At 43.8% G+C, this 18,943-nt stretch overlaps 1 protein-coding gene across 1 annotated transcript in view; it reads right to left on the bottom strand.

The window, feature by feature from the left end:
- Positions 1-271: 271 nt before the first annotated feature.
- LOC121575196 (leucine-rich repeat neuronal protein 1-like) overlaps positions 272-18,943 on the bottom strand; it is a 36,082-nt gene continuing 17,410 nt past the window's right edge. The window contains exon 2 of the mRNA XM_045222857.1: positions 272-3,510. Coding sequence (XP_045078792.1) covers positions 1,077-3,215 — 2,139 coding nt within the window. The 5' untranslated portion in view covers positions 3,216-3,510 and the 3' untranslated portion in view covers positions 272-1,076. The remainder of the gene's footprint in view (positions 3,511-18,943) is intronic.

Here is an 18,943-nt window from a genome sequence, read left to right as displayed (position 1 = left end):
TGTGCTCTCTGTATGGCTGATTAGACTCAGGGGAGTGGGCTCTGCTGCACAGTGTGAGTCTGAGCCGTGAGATCCATGCTGAGATACTGATTATATTCTGCTGAAGCACATTGGAGGTGAAGTGGAACTGTGTCCTCATGGAAATGTAACCAGAGCCTAGTGATCAGAGGTCAAACAGAGGTAACAGGTCATGGGGCGCCCTTACAATATAATTTCTACTGAGAAATTACTATAATTAAGCAAACCGTTGAAATAAATATGCAACAACTGATTGAGAGACATTTATATCAAACAAACAAAAATGTTATTTATTCAAACTTCTTCCTCATATACAACATTTCGCATGTTGAAATCACAACAAAAGTAAGTGGTCAGCGACAGATTTGAGCAAATAAGAAAGCTACTAATGTACCTAGTAACTGTATGTTATCAAACGTTCACATTTCTAGCTTTACAGCACGTTTATCAGCAAACTAATTCCAAAAAAGAGTTTCAAATGATAGTTGATACAACATTACCGTACAATCGCTAGCATTATTCAGTAGACAGTATAACAACTCTAATCCCCTTAGTCAGCTTTTAATTGAAGTCCATACAAACTCCTTTACATTTCAGTGCACAACAGATGACCTGTTTTACAAAAAGAGAGAATAAGCACTGTAATCTCTACCAACACTGCCAGAGGAACCTTTACCTAGACTAATAGGCCCTCCTGCTGCATCATCGACCCTAAAAAAGTGAGTCCATGGCAACAAGACAAAAAGCTGTGCTATCAAAAATGCATCACAGAAATAAAACACAGCAACATAGACAATCTGGAAGCTAGCTGCCATCTTGCAATAGTCCAAACGATAAAAGAGAAAAAGAAAAAGTCAAAAAAGAAAAAGAAAAAGAGAGTCAAACAAAGGCGATACGCTATACTAATACAAATGCTGTCCTTTATCACTCTGCCATGTGTTAGCAAAACTGAATATTACCCCAAAAAACATTATATAACTTTTATACGACTTTTGCACCAAAATGACAAAAGTGTGTCTGTGTGTGCTGGTGGAGGGGTGGCTTGGGCCAGGCCCGCTTCACCACATGTAGTAGCTGCGTGTGGTGTCCACGGCGGACGGCTTTCTCTCTGTACCGCCCTCCTTATCCTTCTCACTGTCTGCCTCCCATAGGTTGATGAGGGGCGGGTAGAGCTCATTGAGGGGGATGGAGGAGGTCTTCTGCATGTACTTCTTCAGGGAGTGGTGGTAGTTCTTCCTCTTCCAGCGCCGGGTCACGTACACCCCCACAGTGGCCAGGCTGAGGAAGGCCAGCATGGTGGCCATGACGGTTAGCAGGGCGGCGCTGGGTCTCTGGTCCAGCACGTCCAGGGTGAAGGTGACGCTGCGCGTGGTCACGTTGACGCACGACTTGTGGGTCTGCAGATGGATGTTGGACACAGTGAGGCACACCTCGTACTCGGTGGCCGGCTGCAGGTGGGTCAAGTTGTACTCGTGTACGTCGACGGGCACACGTGCAGTGTAGGTGATGTGGGGGTTGTCAATCTTCATGGTGGCCGAGGCCCACTTGAGGTTGGAGGTCATGACGTTGGAGTTGATCTTCCAGGAGACCAGGATGGAGTGGGACTCGGTCTGCTTGACATAGATCTTCATCACCTCAGCGCTGTCCAATAGGGTGCCATTGACGCGGATGGTGGTGACGCGTGTGTCGGCGCCCTCTGTGTTCTGGGCTACGCAGGTGTAGCGACCTGAGTCCTCCACTTGGACGTGGGACAGTCGCAGGGTGCCCTCACTGCTCAGATGGTACCGCTCCGACATCGTGTCCACCGTGATCTTGCTCCCCATAGGAGACACCCAGTATATCTCTGGGTCAGGCTCAGCTATAGCCCTGCAGTCCAGGCTGACACTCATGCCCAGCTCAAGGCTCAGGTGGCTGGGGAAGGTGTCGTGGGAGATGAAGGGCAGGCACTGCTCTGGGGAGTCCTGCAGCTTCACCTCTCTGACCCGCTGGCCCCGGAGCTCGGGCGGCGAGGTACACAGCATGGCCAGGGGCTCCATGAAGCGAACGCTGGTCCTGTTGGACCTCATCCACTGGATGACACAGTTGCAGCGCAGTGGGTTGCTGTGCAGGCTGATCTCGCGCAGGTTGGGCAGCGCCTCCACGGTGTGCTGGTAGACAGCGTTGAGGGCATTGTTGTTTAGCATAAGGCTCTCCAGGGAGGACATGTCCCTGAAGGCTGTCCGGTGCACGTAGGACAGCTTGGGGTTGTTAGTGGCCTCCAGCTTGGTCAGCTCAGGCAGGTTGTCCAGGGCGTAGCGGTCGATGGACACCAGGTCAGCCATGTTGTTGATGCCAAGCTCCTTAAGACGCAGCATGTTCCTGAAGTCTCCCTCATGGATCTTGTGCACTGGGTTCTTGTTCAGGTCCAGGAACTTCAGGTTGGGCACTTTCTGCAGGGCCAGCTGGGGCACTCGGACCATCTTGTTGTCGTAGAAGGATAGGCTCTCCAGGTTATCCAGGCCCACCAGAGCATTCCCAGGAATGTCAGTGAGGTCCATGCAGGCCAGGACCAGGCTCCTCAGGCTCCCCAGGGGCTTGAAGTTCATGTCCAGGATGCCAATGACAGGGTTCTCTCCGATCATCAGGATCTCCAGGTTGGGCGTTGCCTCGAACCAGCGGTTGTCGATGACCCGGAGCCTGTTGGAGTTGAGGTGGAGGCGCAGCAGGCTGCGTAGGCCAGAGAAAGCCCCGGGGGCGATAGTGCTGATCTGGTTGTGGTTGATGTAGAGCTCCTGTAGGTTGCTGAGGTCCTGCAGGCAATGGTCAGGCAGCTGGCTAATCTGGTTCTCCTCCAGGTGCAGGGTGGTGAGCTGGTTCATGTTGGCCAGGCCCACAGCCTCCATGCTGCTGAAGTTGTTCTGGGACAGGTCCAGCTCCGTCAGGTTGAACAGGGCCTCTAGCTCCCCACTGGTGTGGGTGATGGAGTTGCTCTGGAGCAGCAGCACCTGGGTGTCAGAGGACAGGTTGGAGGGGATGTGTGTCAGCCGCAGGTCGTTGCAGTCCACCGTGGCCGCCTCCCTGTAGGTGGATTGGGGGGTGAACCAGGGGCGCACCTCACACACGCACAGCCGCGGGCACTCCTCGCCCCTCACCAGGTGCAACAGCAGCCCCACACACAGCCATGTCAGTAGGGGCCAGGGGAGGGGGCTTGGAGCCATGCTATCTGCTCTCTCTGTCTGGTCACACTGCACTTACAGGAGAGGCAGGGTTCCTGAGGACGGCCTGGAGGGTAGGTGTGGGGTCATGGGCATCCGTGTCCTCCCTGTACAGGCTTGTAGTGGGTTTTTCTAGAGCTGCGGTCCATCCACGGTTAGTGTGAGAGTGTGAGCAGTCCACAGTGATTGCAAGTGTGTGTGCGTTTCAGAAGGGGGCCAAGGGATGTTCAGGGTTGTCCTCTTCCTCCACTCACGTGTTTTTCTCTCTTCTCACTTCCCACAATTCAGTTGAATAAGTCTGCAATACACAGAAACCAGGAGAGGTATTAGAGCTCTGCAACAATGGTGAATGCATTACATCGTTCCATTATCATCCCAGAAACAGATGGTGATTTAGATAAAGAAGAGATATAGAGAGGGAGAGGGACACAGCGAAATAGAGGGGGGGTGTGAGGGATTGAGAGTTCCCGGTGAGAGATAAAAGCCATAAAACATCATGTTCTCAAATTGTCATGTTCTCAAATTGTTCTGAGGACGTTAAGAAAACATTCCATAAAAACAACAACAAAACTTTAATAATGTTCAGAGAACATTCTAAGAATGTTATTTAAAAACATTGTTAGACTCTAGCTTGAAATATACTGATTCATGTTACCATACTAGAACGCATTAATTACTTTACATGTATAAGGAATGTATACAGTGGGGAAAAAAAGTATTTAGTCAGCCACCAATTGTGCAAGTTCACCCACTTAAAAAGATGAGAGAGGCCTGTAATTTTCATCATAGGTACACGTCAACTATGACAGACAAAATGAGAAAAAAAAATTCCAGAAAATCACATTGTAGGATTTTTAATGAATTTATTTGCAAATTATGGTGAAAAATAAGTAGTTGGTCAATAACAAAAGTTTCTCAATACTTTGTTATATACCCTTTGTTGGCAATGACACAGGTCAAACGTTTTCTGTAAGTCTTCACAAGGTTTTCACACACTGTTGCTGGTATTTTGGCCCATTCCTCCATGCAGATCTCCTCTAGAACAGTGATGTTTTGGGGCTGTCGCATGGGCAACACGGACTTTCAACTCCCTCCTAAGATTTTCTATGGGGTTGAGATCTGGAGACTGGCTAGGCCACTCCAGGACCTTGAAATGCTTCTTACGAAGCCACTCCTTCGTTGCCCGGGCGGTGTGTTTGGGATCATTGTCATGCTGAAAGACCCAGCCACGTTTCATCTTCAATGCCCTTGCTGATGGAAGGAGGTTTTCACTCAAAATCTCACGATACATGGCCCCATTCATTCTTTCCTTTACACGGATCAGTCGTCCTGGTCCCTTTGCAGAAAAACAGCCCCAAAGCATGATGTTTCCACCCCCATGCTTCAGAGTAGGTATGGTGTTCTTTGGATGCAACTCAGCATTCTTTGTCCTCCAAACACGACGAGTTGAGTTTTTACCAAAAAGTTCTATTTTGGTTTCATCTGACCATATGACATTCTCCCAATCCTCTTCTGGATCATCCAAATGCACTCTAGCAAACTTCAGACGGGCCTGGACATGTACTGGCTTAAGCAGGGGGACACGTCTGGCACTGCAGGATTTGAGTCCCTGGCGGCGTAGTGTGTTACTGATGGTAGGCTTTGACCGCGTATCCCCTTCCTGTTACTTTGGTCCCAGCTCTCTGCAGGTCATTCACTAGGTCCCCCCGTGTGGTTCTGGGATTTTGCTCACCGTTCTTGTGATCATTTTGACCCCACGGGGTGAGATCTTGCGTGGAGCCCCAGATCGAGGGAGATTATCAGTGGTCTTGTATGTCTTCCATTTCCTAATAATTGCTCCCTACAGTTGATTTCTTCAAACCAAGCTGCTTACCTATTGCAGAATCAGTCTTCCCAGCCTGGTGCAGGTCTACAATATTTGTTTCTGGTGTCCTTTGACAGCTCTTTGGTCTTGGCCATAGTGGAGTTTGGAGTGTGACTGTTTGAGGTTGTGGACATGTGTCTTTTATACTGATAACAAGTTCAAACAGGTGCCATTAATACGGGTAACGAGTGGAGGACAGAGGAGCCTCTTAAAGAAGAAGTTACAGGTCTGTAAAAGCCAGAAATCTTGCTTGTTTGTAGGTGACCAAATACTTATTTTCCACCATAATTTGCAAATAAATTCATTAAAAAATCCTACAATGTGATTTTCTGGAGAAAATTTTTTCTCAATTTGTCTGTCATAGTTGACGTGTACCTATGATGAAAATTACAGGCCTCTCTCATCTTTTTAAGTGGGAGAACTTGCACAATTGGTGGCTGACTAAATACTTTTTTCCCCCACTGTATGTTGGGGTCAATGAAGGGTTGATAGGACTAGGAATATGGAAAGTTACTGAGAGTAGAAGCTTCATATTCTGTTCCATGTTTCTGAGAAGAAAGGTGAAAGGCAATTGTTAGTCTCTGATAAGGCAGGCCGGCTGCGGAACTGTGGAGGAGTGAGGAATGTGTCTCGAGGTCAAATCAACAGATGAAGTGAGAAGAAACCTCTGGGAGGGGGGCCAGAGAGGCCCACAATAATGTCTCTCCTGCTGCAGTACTATCTCACACATACATTCCACTCCCACAAAGGTTTTAGTAACAGGCAGGGCTGTGACTACACCAGTGAGAGGAACCAATTAAATTCCTGCCTAGCAACAGAGATTTATTGGTTTTCTAAATGTGTAAGGAGTTGACCACGTCTATTAGAAGGTTATAAATATATGTGCTTGTGTAATCATGCCTTGTCTTTGCAGCTGTATGACCCAATGGGTGAATAAACTTGGTTTGAGCTTTATCTAGTTATCCGTTTGAGTTTTTACTCAGTTTGTTCAGAATCTAACAACATCTACCATTCTCAGCATCGACAAAACTCTTTTTATCCTCTATCTTGTTAAATCACGCCGCCATTTCCTGGTTGCTAAAATTCTAATAGTTCGCCTAATTTCAGTTAATGTGACAAAACCAGCAAGTATAGTGTAGAGAATCATTATACCATCTAAACCACTGTGAAATATATTTTCCATAACCAAAAATAACTGCATTTTCAGCTGTTTGAAGCTGGTGTACGAAACCGAAAGTAAAAGACGCAAAATGAAACGTAAGAACGGCAAGCACAGAAATAGCACACATAGAACAGATGTACTGCTTCTTAGACTTGCTTTCAATGAGAATGACAGATCTATAACACACATTTCTATGTTGCCCAAAAAGTTACAAAATGCAGCTTTAAGTGCGTTCAGGTGTGTTGGCCACGCCTACTAATTGGCCACACCTTATCTTAATGAGTGCTTGTTTCCTTTGAAATTGGGTCTGTTTGACTAGACTAAAATGAACAGCATTGTATGCGTAAAAAAACAGCATACTAGCGCCATCCTGGTGGCGCAGTGGACTAATTCCATGGATACAGAACAGAAGGTTTGAATTTCACTGATGCTGTGTCACAATGAAAAAGAAATGTGTTTGCATGATTAATAAGGAAATTAATTCATATGTGTTCTATCTGTGCTTGGAGTTCAAAAAAAATAACCCAAAATAAGCTGTGTTATTAAAAGTCTTATTGAAACATTCAGAGAAAGTTTTAAGGAAGTTATTCAAAAACCTCCAAATAACCTCCAAATAACCTACAGTGTTGACTGTTAAACAGTCATCACTAGCCGGCCTCCGCCCAGTACCCTGAACCTTAGACTGCTCCCCGATGTACATAGTCATTGAACACTGGTCACTTTAATAATGTTTACATGTTTTATCCACTTTATCTGTATATACTGTATTCATCCTATATAACTACTGCTGTACACACCTTTTCTATTCACATACTGTCCATATTGTCTATACATACCATTCACATACAGTACATATATACACTCAGTGGCCAGTTTATTAGGTACATCAATCTAGTAACGGGTCGGACATCCCTTTGCTTCCAGAAAAGCCTGAATTCTTTGGGGCTTGGAAATGTTGCTAAATTGGTATTAATGGACCCAACATGTGCCAGGAAAACATTCCCCACACCATTACACCACCGCCACCAGCCTGTACCGTTGACACCAGGCAGGATGGGGCCATGGACTCATGCTGGTTACGCCAAATCCTGACTCTGCCATCAGCATGACGCAACAGGAACCAGAATTTGTCGGACCAGGCCTTGTTTTTCCACTCCTCAATTGTCCAGAGTTGGTGATCGCGTGCCCACTGGAGCCGCTTCTTGTTTTTAGCTGATAGAAGTGGAACCCGGTGTGGTTGTCTGCTGTAATAACCCATCCATGACAAGGGCCGACGAGTTGTGCGTTCTGAGATGCCGTTCTGCACACCACTGTTATATTGTGCCATTATTTGCCTGTTTGCGGCCCGCCTGTTAGCTTGCATGATTCTTGCCATTCACCTTCGACCTCTCATCAACTAACTGTTTTCGCCCACAGGACTGCCGCTGACTGGATGTTTTTTGTTTGTCAAACCATTCTCGGTAAACCCTACACCCTGTTGTGCGTGAAAAGCCCAGGAGGCCGGGCGTTTCTGAGGTACTGGAACTGACGTGCCTGGCACCGACGATCATACCACGCTCAAAGTCGCTTAGGTCACTTGTTTTGCCCATTCTAACGTTCAATCGAACAGTAACTGAATGCCTCGATGCCTGTCTGCCTGCTTTATATAGCAAACTACGGCCACGTGAATCACTGTCTGTAGGAGCGAACCATTTTTGTGAACTGGGTGGTGTACCTATTAAACTGGCTACTGAGTGTAGATTTATATTCCGGACTCTGGTCTGGAAGGTAATTTCCTGCAATTCTATCAATTTTGCCATGGCGTGTTGTACTGTGTATTTAAAGGGGAACTGCACCCGCTGATTTGGCCTAATTTTTTGGCTTGCTCCTCAAGAAATGCTGCCATGACAGAAGCCAAATGTGAGTTGGCTTAGGGGTGTGGTTTGATGTCGGTGTTTCTTGGGTGTGCCCTTGCCACCACCAAGACACACCCATCTGTCAAACCTTTCCCATAGCTGTTTCCCTCCACTCAATCATAACAAACAAACTTCCTGCAGGTTGAGTTCAATAACTACAGACAGCCATCAGTATCAAGCTCGTCTGTCAGTCTGGACAGTCTGGACTTCATCGAATCATCTTGCAAGTCTCCATACGCTGTCTCCATACATGTTTCTGTGAACACATACACATATAGTCACTGTTACAATACCAATGGCAGTTAGGATAGGTCATATCTGACACACAAACAGGTACTATGTTGAAGTTTGAACAGGTCAGATAAAACTTAACTAATTATGGTCTCCCCATCAAACAACCGAGGCTGGCATCTGCAAAAACATCTACAGTCCTCTCCATCTGTAGAAATAGGCAGAGTTCATCATTGATACATGGAATGAAAAGTGTGCTGCAAATACAGGACGTTTATTCTGTACTGTATTATTAGTAATCCCTTTCAGTCCCACACTGTGGATGTGTTGAGTGCCAGGTCTCTCTCCATTCAGAGACATCAGTATCAAGCCTGTCTGTCGGTCAGGACTCCATCACATCATCTTGCAAGTCTCCAAGTGCTGGCTCCATAGATGCATCTGTGAACACATACACAGTCACTGTTCTATTACCAATGGAAATTAGGATAGGTGATATCTGACAAACAAACATATACTATGTTGAAGTTTGAACAGGTCAGACTAAACCTACCTAATTCTGGTCTCCACATCGACGACCATTGGTGAGCAGGCAAGAGATGAGGCTGGAGGTAAGGTCTTTGCCAGCGCCCCAATGATGGGCATGGGAGCGTAGACCATCAGCTCCTGGCACCTTATCAAAGATACTGGTCGGACACACACAAAAAACAAACACACACACACAAACACACACACACAGAGCACTGATTACACTATCAATGGTGGTTATGTATAGCCTGGTGGAACCAACCTGATCGCGGCATTGACCTTTCTATTTCACTTCAGATATCATAATAAGTGAAGTGAAATAGAATGGTGAACACACTGATCAGGCTAGTTCCACCAGGCTAGGTTATGCCCTGGACACTACATGCATCTAAGAAGTAGAAAATAAGCAACAAATAATGTCAATTTACATAAATTATGTTTCACAGTTGGGTTATAAAATGTATAAAAGTAATGAAGTGGGTTACCTTCTGTATTTGTACAAATGATGAGCCGGGGAAAGCTGTTGCCGCTGACAGGTGAAGGTTGCTGGCCGGATACTTGCCAACATGTGGCTGACTGTTCCATTCATAGGAATGGGTGTAGAAGCTGGATGTGGAGGTCCTGGATGTAGAAGCTGGATGTGGAGGTCCTGGGCTGGGGTGGTTACACATGATCTGCGGTTGTTAGGCTGGTTGGACACACTGCCAAATTCTCTAAAATGAACATTAAATTCTCCGGCAACAGCTCTGGTGGGCATTCCTGCTGTCATCATGCCAATTGCATGCTCCCTCAAATCTTGAGACATCTGTGGCATTGTGTTGTGTGACAAAACTGCACATTTTAGAGTGGCCTTTTATTGTCCCCAGCACAAGGTGCACCTGTGTAATGAACATGCTGTTTAATCAGCTTCTTGATATGCCTGTGGATGAATTATCTTGGCAAAGGAGAAATGCTCAGTAACAGGGATGTAAACAAATTTGTGCACAGAAAATGAGAGAAATACGTTTTTTGTGCATATGAACAATTTCGGGGATCTTTTATTTCATTTCATGAAACAACACTTTACATGTTGCGTTTATATTTTTGTTCAGTGTAGTTTATCAAGCCGGGTATTTTTTAATACAACTTTTCACATAACACACATTACCTGCTGTTGTTGATGAAACCGTCTGTGTCGTCAGGGCAGTAACTCCGGTCACTATCTGAGGCCTCATGATGACATGTCCAGGCTAAATGTTAACGTCTGTTCTCAGGACGTTTAAAAAACGTTCCGTTTTACCGGTCAGGAAATGTATGCCTTCATTCCTACACCAATGTGAAACCAAAAACATATGTTCCCACAACTTCCAAGGAACCAAATGTGCTAGCTGGGTTTTAACCTAAATAACGGCATGAATAACAAATTAATATCTGCTAAATAGGCTACTGACAGCACAACATTTCTGTGAAACCGTGAGTCATATATTTAGTTAGCTGCTGACAAAGTGAAAAATAAACAGTCACACCGGTATGTTAGAATACCTTTATGAGCAAGTCAAATACATGCACACCAGGTTTTGTGCAGAACTGGTTTCAAATACTATTTGAAATAATTTTGAATACTTTAGCTGTGTTTGATTGACCTTGCCTGTTCAATAGAAACAATAGACAAGTCCCAAAAGTGAAAATCCCACCCAAACATGAACAAAAGCTAGAAGAAATGAAAGTGAGTCAGAGATTTCAGTAAAGGAATTCATCATATCGGTGTCCTCCTAATTCTCCTTCTTTTTATATCAAATATGGAGCATACTACATACATGAACTGTGACATGTACTAGTCCTGCTGTTCTAACAGCTGGGTGAGTTAAGGGGGAACGAACACATGAGTATGTTATAAATCATACTACCCATCCAACAATAAGCCTATAACATCTGAGTTCACATTGTATTGAATTTGTATTAAGTACACATTGTTTGCATATGGCTCACTATACAGAAGACCTGTCTTGTTGTTCAGAAAATTTATAAGATTATGGTCCAGAATTGTAATGTATATCAATGTATACAGTGCATTCAGAAAGTATTCACACCCCTTGACTTTTTCCACATTGTTGTGTTACTGTCACGTCTCCTCCCGTTGCTCCCCTCTGGCGCTCTGTTTCGCCGGTCTACTGAGCCACCGGTCTGAGCGCACCACCTCGGCAACACCGGAATGGAAACCAACGCATCCTAATCACCTCCAGCGCACCTGCACCTCATCATCTCATCACCACCCCTATATAGCCCTGGACTGTTCAGTGTTGTGTTGTGTGTGATTGTTAGTGTCTTGTCGTGTACTTGCTCTTTGTTGTTCTCTTGCTCAGTGTTAAGGTTTATTCCTGTGTCTGCGTCTTCGTATCCTCAGCACTCGTCACAGTTACAGCCTGATTTAAAATGGATTAAATTGATATTTTTTTGTCACTCGCCTACACACAATATCCCATAATGTCAAAGTGGAATTATGTTTTTCGGAATTTTTACGAATTAATAAAAAAGAAAGGCTGGAATGTCTTGAATCAATAAGTATTCAACCCCTTTGTTATGGCAAGCCTAAATACGTTTGGGAGTAAAAATGTGCTTAACAATAATAATAATATAATATGCCATTTAGCAGACGCTTTTATCCAAAGCGACTTACAGTCATGCGTGCATACATTTTTTTTGTGTATGGGTGGTCCCGGGGATCGAACCCACTACCTTGGCGTTACAAGCGCCGTGCTCTACCAGCTGAGCTACAGAGGACCACAACAAGTCACATAATAAGTTGCATGGACTCACTGTGTGCAATAATATTGTTTTACATGATTTTTGAAGGACTATCTCATCTCTGTACCCCACACATACAATTATCTGAAAGGTCCCTCAGTCGAGCAGTGAATTTCAAACACAGATTCAACCACACAGACCAGGAAGGTTTTCCAATGCCTCGCAAAGAAGGGCACCTATTGGTAGATGGGTAAAAAAAGAAACAAAAAAAAAGACATTCAATATCCGTTTGAGCATGTGGAAGTTATTAATTACACTTTGGATGGTGTATAAATACACCCAGTCACTACAAATATACAGGCATCCTTCCTAACTCAGTTGCCGGAGAGGAAGGAAACCGCTCAGGGATTTCACCATGAGGCCAATGGTGATTTTAAAACAGTTACAGAGTTTAATGGCTGTGATAGGAGTAACTACAACAACATTGTAGTTATGCCACAATACTAACCTAGTTGACAGAGTAAAAAGAAGGAAGCCTGTACAGAATACAAATATTCCAAAACATGCATCCTGTTTGCAACAAGGCACTAAAGTAATACTGCAAAAAATATGGCAAAGCAATTAACTTTTTGTCCTGAATACAAAGTGTTATGTTTGGGGCAAATCCAATACAACACATTACTGAGTACCACTCTCTATATTTTCAAGCATAGTGGTGGCTGCATCAGGTCTATGGCAAGACCTGAAAATGGTTGTCTAGCCATGATCAACAACCAATTTGACAGAGCTTAAAGAATTGTGAAAATATTATAGAAAATGTTGCACTTAGAGACTTACCCAGAAAGACTTACAGCTGTAATCGCTGCCAAAGGTGCTTCTACAAAGTATTGACTCAGGGGTGTGAAGACTTATGTAATTTAGATATTTCTGTATTGTATTTTCAATAAAATTGCAAAAATGTCAAAAATGTCTAAAACATGTTTTCATTTTGTCATTATGGGGTATTGTGTGTAGGTGCGTGAGAAAATAAATCTGATTAATCAATTTTGAATTCAAGCTGTAACACAACAAAATGTGGAATAAGTAAAGGGGTATGAATTATTTCTGAAGGCACTAAATGTATATTAGAGATTACCCATGTTACTCTCTCCCAGGGGATTATCTGCCTATGCTACCGGGCCGGCACAGTGACAGAGAGAGATCCTTTTGGTGTGGCAGCAGCAGCCAGCGCTCGCTGATCTGACTGTGGGCATATTACTTACACAACACGCCTATTCTACCAGGGCGGGCAGAGAGAGGAAAAGTGCTCGGCTCGACATCGTTAAAAGGAGAATCGATTGCGAGACACGTCTCTGGAAACACCAGCAACACAGGCGGGTAGAAATTAGCCTTTTAATGAGCCTGAAGAAATCAATTAGAGGCCTGGAACCTCTGGGCTGTGACGGTGCCAGCTCCGGACTGGGCCCAGGGTGGTGGGATGGATGTGGGGGGACGGGCAGGGCTGAGGCCAGCGTGTTGGGACTGGCAGGGCTGGGCTGAACTGGGATGTCTAGCCCCAGAGGACAGGGAGCATTCAGGAGCCCTTCACCGCCACTGTGCTAGCTCCTCACATCTACTTCAGATGAGCCACTGGCATTGCTGCGTCCTCCCCTTTCCCCAACACATTTATGAGGCCCAATTATGGAAATGAAACACAGCAGTTTATTCTTCCTCTCCGTTTAAACAGCCAATACGGGATCTATAAGGCCTGTAAGGGGGGAAATATGTTTTTCCTGTATCAGTTTGGTGCTGTCAGTGATAAGGGTATTTCCACTGTAGTGGTGAAATCCTCTGTACTGCTGTGAGAGTAGTGTTCTCAGCAGGTGACAGGTCAATGTAGGTATGATGAGGATGAATTACCATGTACAGTATGATCTGCACATGATCTATGACTATGCCTCTCCTCTGCCTGCCCTGCCTGGGGATATTCAAATCAGTGACAGGGGAACATAACACTGCATTATCATAAACAGATATGACAGTGATGAGCACAGGGCAGGCCCCAGTAACTCCTATCCATTTGAGCAAATCAAACATTTTCTCACAAATGAAACCAAATCCATCTCTATCCAGGCCAATTTGTTTTCAATACTGGGTAAAAGGATGATTAAATCCCATCCTTTTAGGCGAGGTGAAACACTTTGTATCTGTTCAGGCAGGATTCAAGTGGGTGTGTGAAGATATTACAGCTGAGGATGACAATATCTTCAACCTGGAGGAATAATCAGCCTTCCATAACTCTCCTGGTCCTGTGTTCTCCGGGTCCTGCAGCTCTCACATTGAGAATAAACACCAGTGTTCCTCAGCCTCCAGTCTAAGTCAGAAACTCATAAAACAACACATTTATCCTCATAAACACACTCAGCACAGCCTGAAATTAGGTGTGTGTGTGTGTTTATGTGTGCATGCGTGCATGAGTGGGATGTGTTTTGATTCACATCAAAACCTGACAACCATGTCTCTGAGTTTCAATATTAACATAGAACAGATTTAGTTTGATTTCTCTCTTTTCTTCCATGTGTGATTTCTCATCTACATTCAGCGCAAACCTGGCAGAAATACAGAGCACGGGGATGTGTGACTGACATGAACTCACAGCTTTGATTCAACATATTGCAGGTGTGGTATTTATAGTGACTAAAGAAACATAGTAATGCAGAAAATATAACAGAATGTCAGTACCAGTGTTTCATGTCTGCATATTTTAATAATGATCACGACATGGAATCTAAATATCCATAACCCAACGCCTGATCAAAGGCCTATCTGCCAGTACAAATTCTCAATTAGTTAATCTAGTCAGTGTGGGAGAAACTAGGTACAGTACTGTATACTGGATACAATATAATTTACGATGTGAAGTCCATTAGAGTATCCATTATCTGGTGAGTATCCTATTTTTATGGCTGAGAAACTCCCATACCTCTAAGATACTGTTCCAATAACCATGATGATCCATATCATTATTCAAGTCAAATGCCCTGGGCATAAAGAGAGCCATCTCAGTGATTCATATACTGTGACTGAACATCAGGGCTTTATATCCTCTTCCTCTTCTCAGGGCTCAGAAATGGACAATATAGAGATATGACTGTCATCTTTCCCCCTCTATCCATCCATCAACCTATCTATTCATCTACCTATCTATGTACCCATCTATCGGTCTGTCTGTCTATACACTGTGTCTTTATATCCGGCCAACTATCAGGCAATCTACTTTTCTCTCTCTCTCTCTCTCTCTCTCTCTCTCTCTCTCTCTCTCTCTCTCTCTCTCTCTCTCTCTCTCTCTCTCTCTCTCTCTCTCTCTCTCTCTCTCTCTCTCTCCCTCTCTCCCTCTCTCCCTCTCTCCCTCTCCCTCTCCCTCTCAGGTAATCGCTGTTTTCACGCTGAGGCCATAAATCTCAGACACCTGGCACCAGGCTCCTGGAGGGCTGGCAGCTCTGTAGGAGGTCACCTCTAGGGCTGTTACGGTTACCGTATTACCGCCACACCGGCAGTCACGAGTCATGACCGCAGTCAAATTCCACGTGACCGTTTAGTCACGGTAACTAGGCTTCTCCAAGACCAAACTTGCTAGCTGCCTGGTACTCTGCACTCTATTGTCCCTCTAATCACTCTGACATCAATGCAAATGTAATCAAAAATCTTATCAAACACTTCATGAGAGCCCATGAGCTCATGTTGCGCAATATTTCTATAGGCTATGCAATTGCTTGAGAAAACAGAGTTTTGATGGCCTCTATTAAAAAGAGGAGGATCCCATCAGCTTGCTATAGGCTAGGCCTACTATATTTATTTATCAAATGTCCTAATATTGAGCACATTGCTTCCCCTTACAACAGGAGTATAGCCTACCTGGCTGGCATGAAAATTGTATTTTTTTCCCATGCCCCTGTTCCGAGACAGGTGCCTGATAATGGTCCGTTCTAAATCAAAACTAATTTCACACATATATTATTTACTATATGTAAAGACAACATTAAATTAAGAATAGTCTAATGGGTGACAATATTAGCCTATCACTTGTGAATGATGTATTATCACTTGTGAATGATGCCCAGCATGTGCAGTAAGACAAGAAACAGCGCATCATAGTCGCACACCTCATGTAGCCTAGCTCATAGGCCTATATGTTTTATAAGATTTGTATCACAACTAAAGTGGCCAAATAACTTCTTAAAATTAAGCACATGAATCCACTTTACAACCGGTGTTGAGCCTAACTGGCAATCATAGGCAGCGCATGATTTTCAAGTTTGGGAAAGATAATTTTCACCAAAAACATTCACCTATATAATAAAGCATTACATGCATAATCGCATTTGCGGTCACTTTTGAGAACAGTGTTTTCCCGCTAATTGATTGCATTTTGGAACATTCACGCTTATAGCCTACTGCCGTGTGCACATTGCTGCGCTTATAATGTAAACAAATAGCCTAATAGTTTATCAACATTTTAAGCTAAATGTTCTGATCTGTTGCATCAGCCTCAAGTTTTTTTGATACGAGTGGTTGTATTAATTTGGGATCTATTGCATCCCACAACTGTCCCAGAGAATGTTTGGAATATTTATTTATTGCACAGAAGGACAAGTTGACCAATAGAATAGGTCAACTTTTGTACTATGGCGGATACTAGATTGACATAGGCTAGTGCTGTTGCTGTTCGTTAGGCCTACTCATCTTGTTGGCTGACGAAAAGTAGGCTAAATGTGGACAGTTCTAACATCTTCAATATGCCATGTGAGTGAGAAGTGCTTCGGAGCACGGCAGCCGGGAGGAGGGAATTATAATTATTATATTCAGCCCAAGGGCACAACGGTCACTTTGGTCGCAAAAGGCATGGATGTTTTAGGGGGTATTACGGCCACACAAGGGGGATGCCGCCGGGAAATTCGAGGCCTGGTGAGAATATTATCAAGTGCTTGTCAAATTGTGAATGAGAGACTGATGAAGTGTGTGCTGCCTGCACAAGAAACAAATCAGAGCTCATGCCTTTCAAGCAACTTTTTTCAAATCATAATTAGAGTTGCATCATGCAGCCTTAGAATATATTAAAAACCAATACACATAGCCTAACTTTTGTATCACAACTAAAGTTGCATAAATAACTCTAAATCAAGCATATAGGAGGACCTGTTTCTTTGTTAACCGCTTAACACAGAATAGTGTGTGCACTTCCTTGGAAATCGTTAGGAGAAAATATTATTTATATTTAATTCAGCTATGTTCAATTGTATTCTTCATACTATAAAATAATAAAAAATAATGCCACGGAATTCTAAGCAAATCTCGTCTGCTAAATGAACTAGTGTAGCCCATAGCCATATCAGGACCTAACATAAGGACAACTCAGAGTATGCTATTCTGCTCTTTTGAAATAAACTACATTTTCTTCATATCATGTTTCTTTAGACCTGTCTAAAATAAATAATGGATTTATTGTGATGGTGAAGGCTATATTAAATTGATTTATTATACTTTTTTTAATGTAGATGTTCCAAAGGTCTACATCAGTGGCTTGTAGGCTATGTGTGGAAACCAGGAGAACGTGTTTATGTTAATTAACGGTCAATTACTTTGAGACCGGCGGTTATTTGCTTGACAATCACCGGCTGACAAGATTTCATGACCGCCACAGCCCTAGACACCTCCCATGGAAACTGGAGGCAAGCAAGGCCAGAGGTGCCCTCCCTAATCATCAAAGCCCTGAGAGACTACCAAGCTGTCCATTGGGGCCTGATAACAGAACACTCTGTGACTGTCAGTGGTGAGTGTAATGAAAGTTGTCACACTAAGCAAAATTAAATTTCCCCAACTCACAGAGTGGTCTGAATGAGGGGTAACAGATGTTCCTCTCAATGACACAGCAGCACTAGGCACTGTTGACAGGACCCCTTCCTCTCAGCTCTGCTGCTGACATATACGGTGGCTAAATGCTGTTTAATCCAGAATGGAAAAAACGATTTCGCTTCAAATCCTACAAACTATCCACATTCTGATGGTAATCCTTCAGTCAATCCACAAATTTTTTGGAAGTGTGCTCTCTGTCACAGCCTTACCCACTAAAGTAATATATAGTGTAGACATTGTTAATGTTGTAAATGGCTATTGTAGCTGGAAACGGCGTACAGAGGCCCATTATCAGCAACCATCAGTCCTGTGTTCCAATGGCACGTTGTGTTTGCTAATCCAAGTTCTTCATTTTAAAAGGCTAATTGATCATTAAAAAAAACTTTTGCAATTATGTTAGCACAGCTAAAAACTGCTGTACTGATTAAAGAAGCAATAAAACTGGCCTTCTTGAGACTAGTTGAGTATCTGGAGCATCAGCAATTGTGGGTTCGATTACAGGATCAAAATGGCCAGAAACAAATTACTTTCTTCTGAAACTCGTCAGTCTATTCTTGTTCTGAGAAATGAAGGCTATTCCATGCGAGAAATTGCTGAGAAACTGAAGATCTCGTACAATGCTGTGTACTACTCCCTTCACAGAACAGTGCAATCTGGCTCTAACCAGAATAGAAAGAGGAGTGGGAGGCCCCAGTGCACAACTGTGCAAGAGGACAAATACATTAGAGTGTCTAGTTTGAGAAACAGACGCCTCACAGGTCCTCAACTGGCAGCTTCATTAAATAGTACCCGCAAAACACCAGTGTCAACGTCAACAGTGAAGAGGCGACTCCGGGATGCTGACCTTCATGTGTAGTTCCCACCGTAAAGCATGGAGGAGGAGGTGTTATGGTGTGGGGGTGCTTTGCTGGTGACACTGTCTGTGATTATTTAGAATTCAAGGCACACTTAACCAGCATGGCTACCACAGCATTCTGCAGCGATACGCCATCCCATCTGGTTTAGGCTTAGTGGGACTATCATTTATTTTTCAACAGGACAATGACACCTCCAGGCTATTTAAGGGCTATTTTACCAAGAAGGAGAGTGATGGAGTGCTGCATCAGATGACCTGGCCTCCACAAGCCCCGACCTCAACCCAATTGAGATGGTTTGGGATGAGTCGGACGGCAGAGTGAAGGAAAAGCAGCCAACAAGTGCTCAGCATATGTGGGAACTCCTTCAAGACTGTTGGAAAAGCATTCCAGGTGAAGCTGGTTGAGAGAATACCAAGAGTGTGCAAAGCTGTAATCAAGGCAAAGGGTGGCTATTTGAAGAATCTCAAATATAAAATATATTTTGATTTGTTTAACACTTTTTTGTTTACTACATGATTCCATATGTGTTATTTCATAGTTTTGATGTCTTCACTATTATTTTACAATGTAAAAAATAGTAA

Source organism: Coregonus clupeaformis, chromosome 10 (genome assembly GCF_020615455.1).
Source record: "Coregonus clupeaformis isolate EN_2021a chromosome 10, ASM2061545v1, whole genome shotgun sequence".
In the NCBI taxonomy this organism is placed as follows: domain Eukaryota; kingdom Metazoa; phylum Chordata; class Actinopteri; order Salmoniformes; family Salmonidae; genus Coregonus; species Coregonus clupeaformis.
Note: the sequence above shows the minus strand (reverse complement) of the source record. Positions and strands in the feature narration are given on the sequence as shown.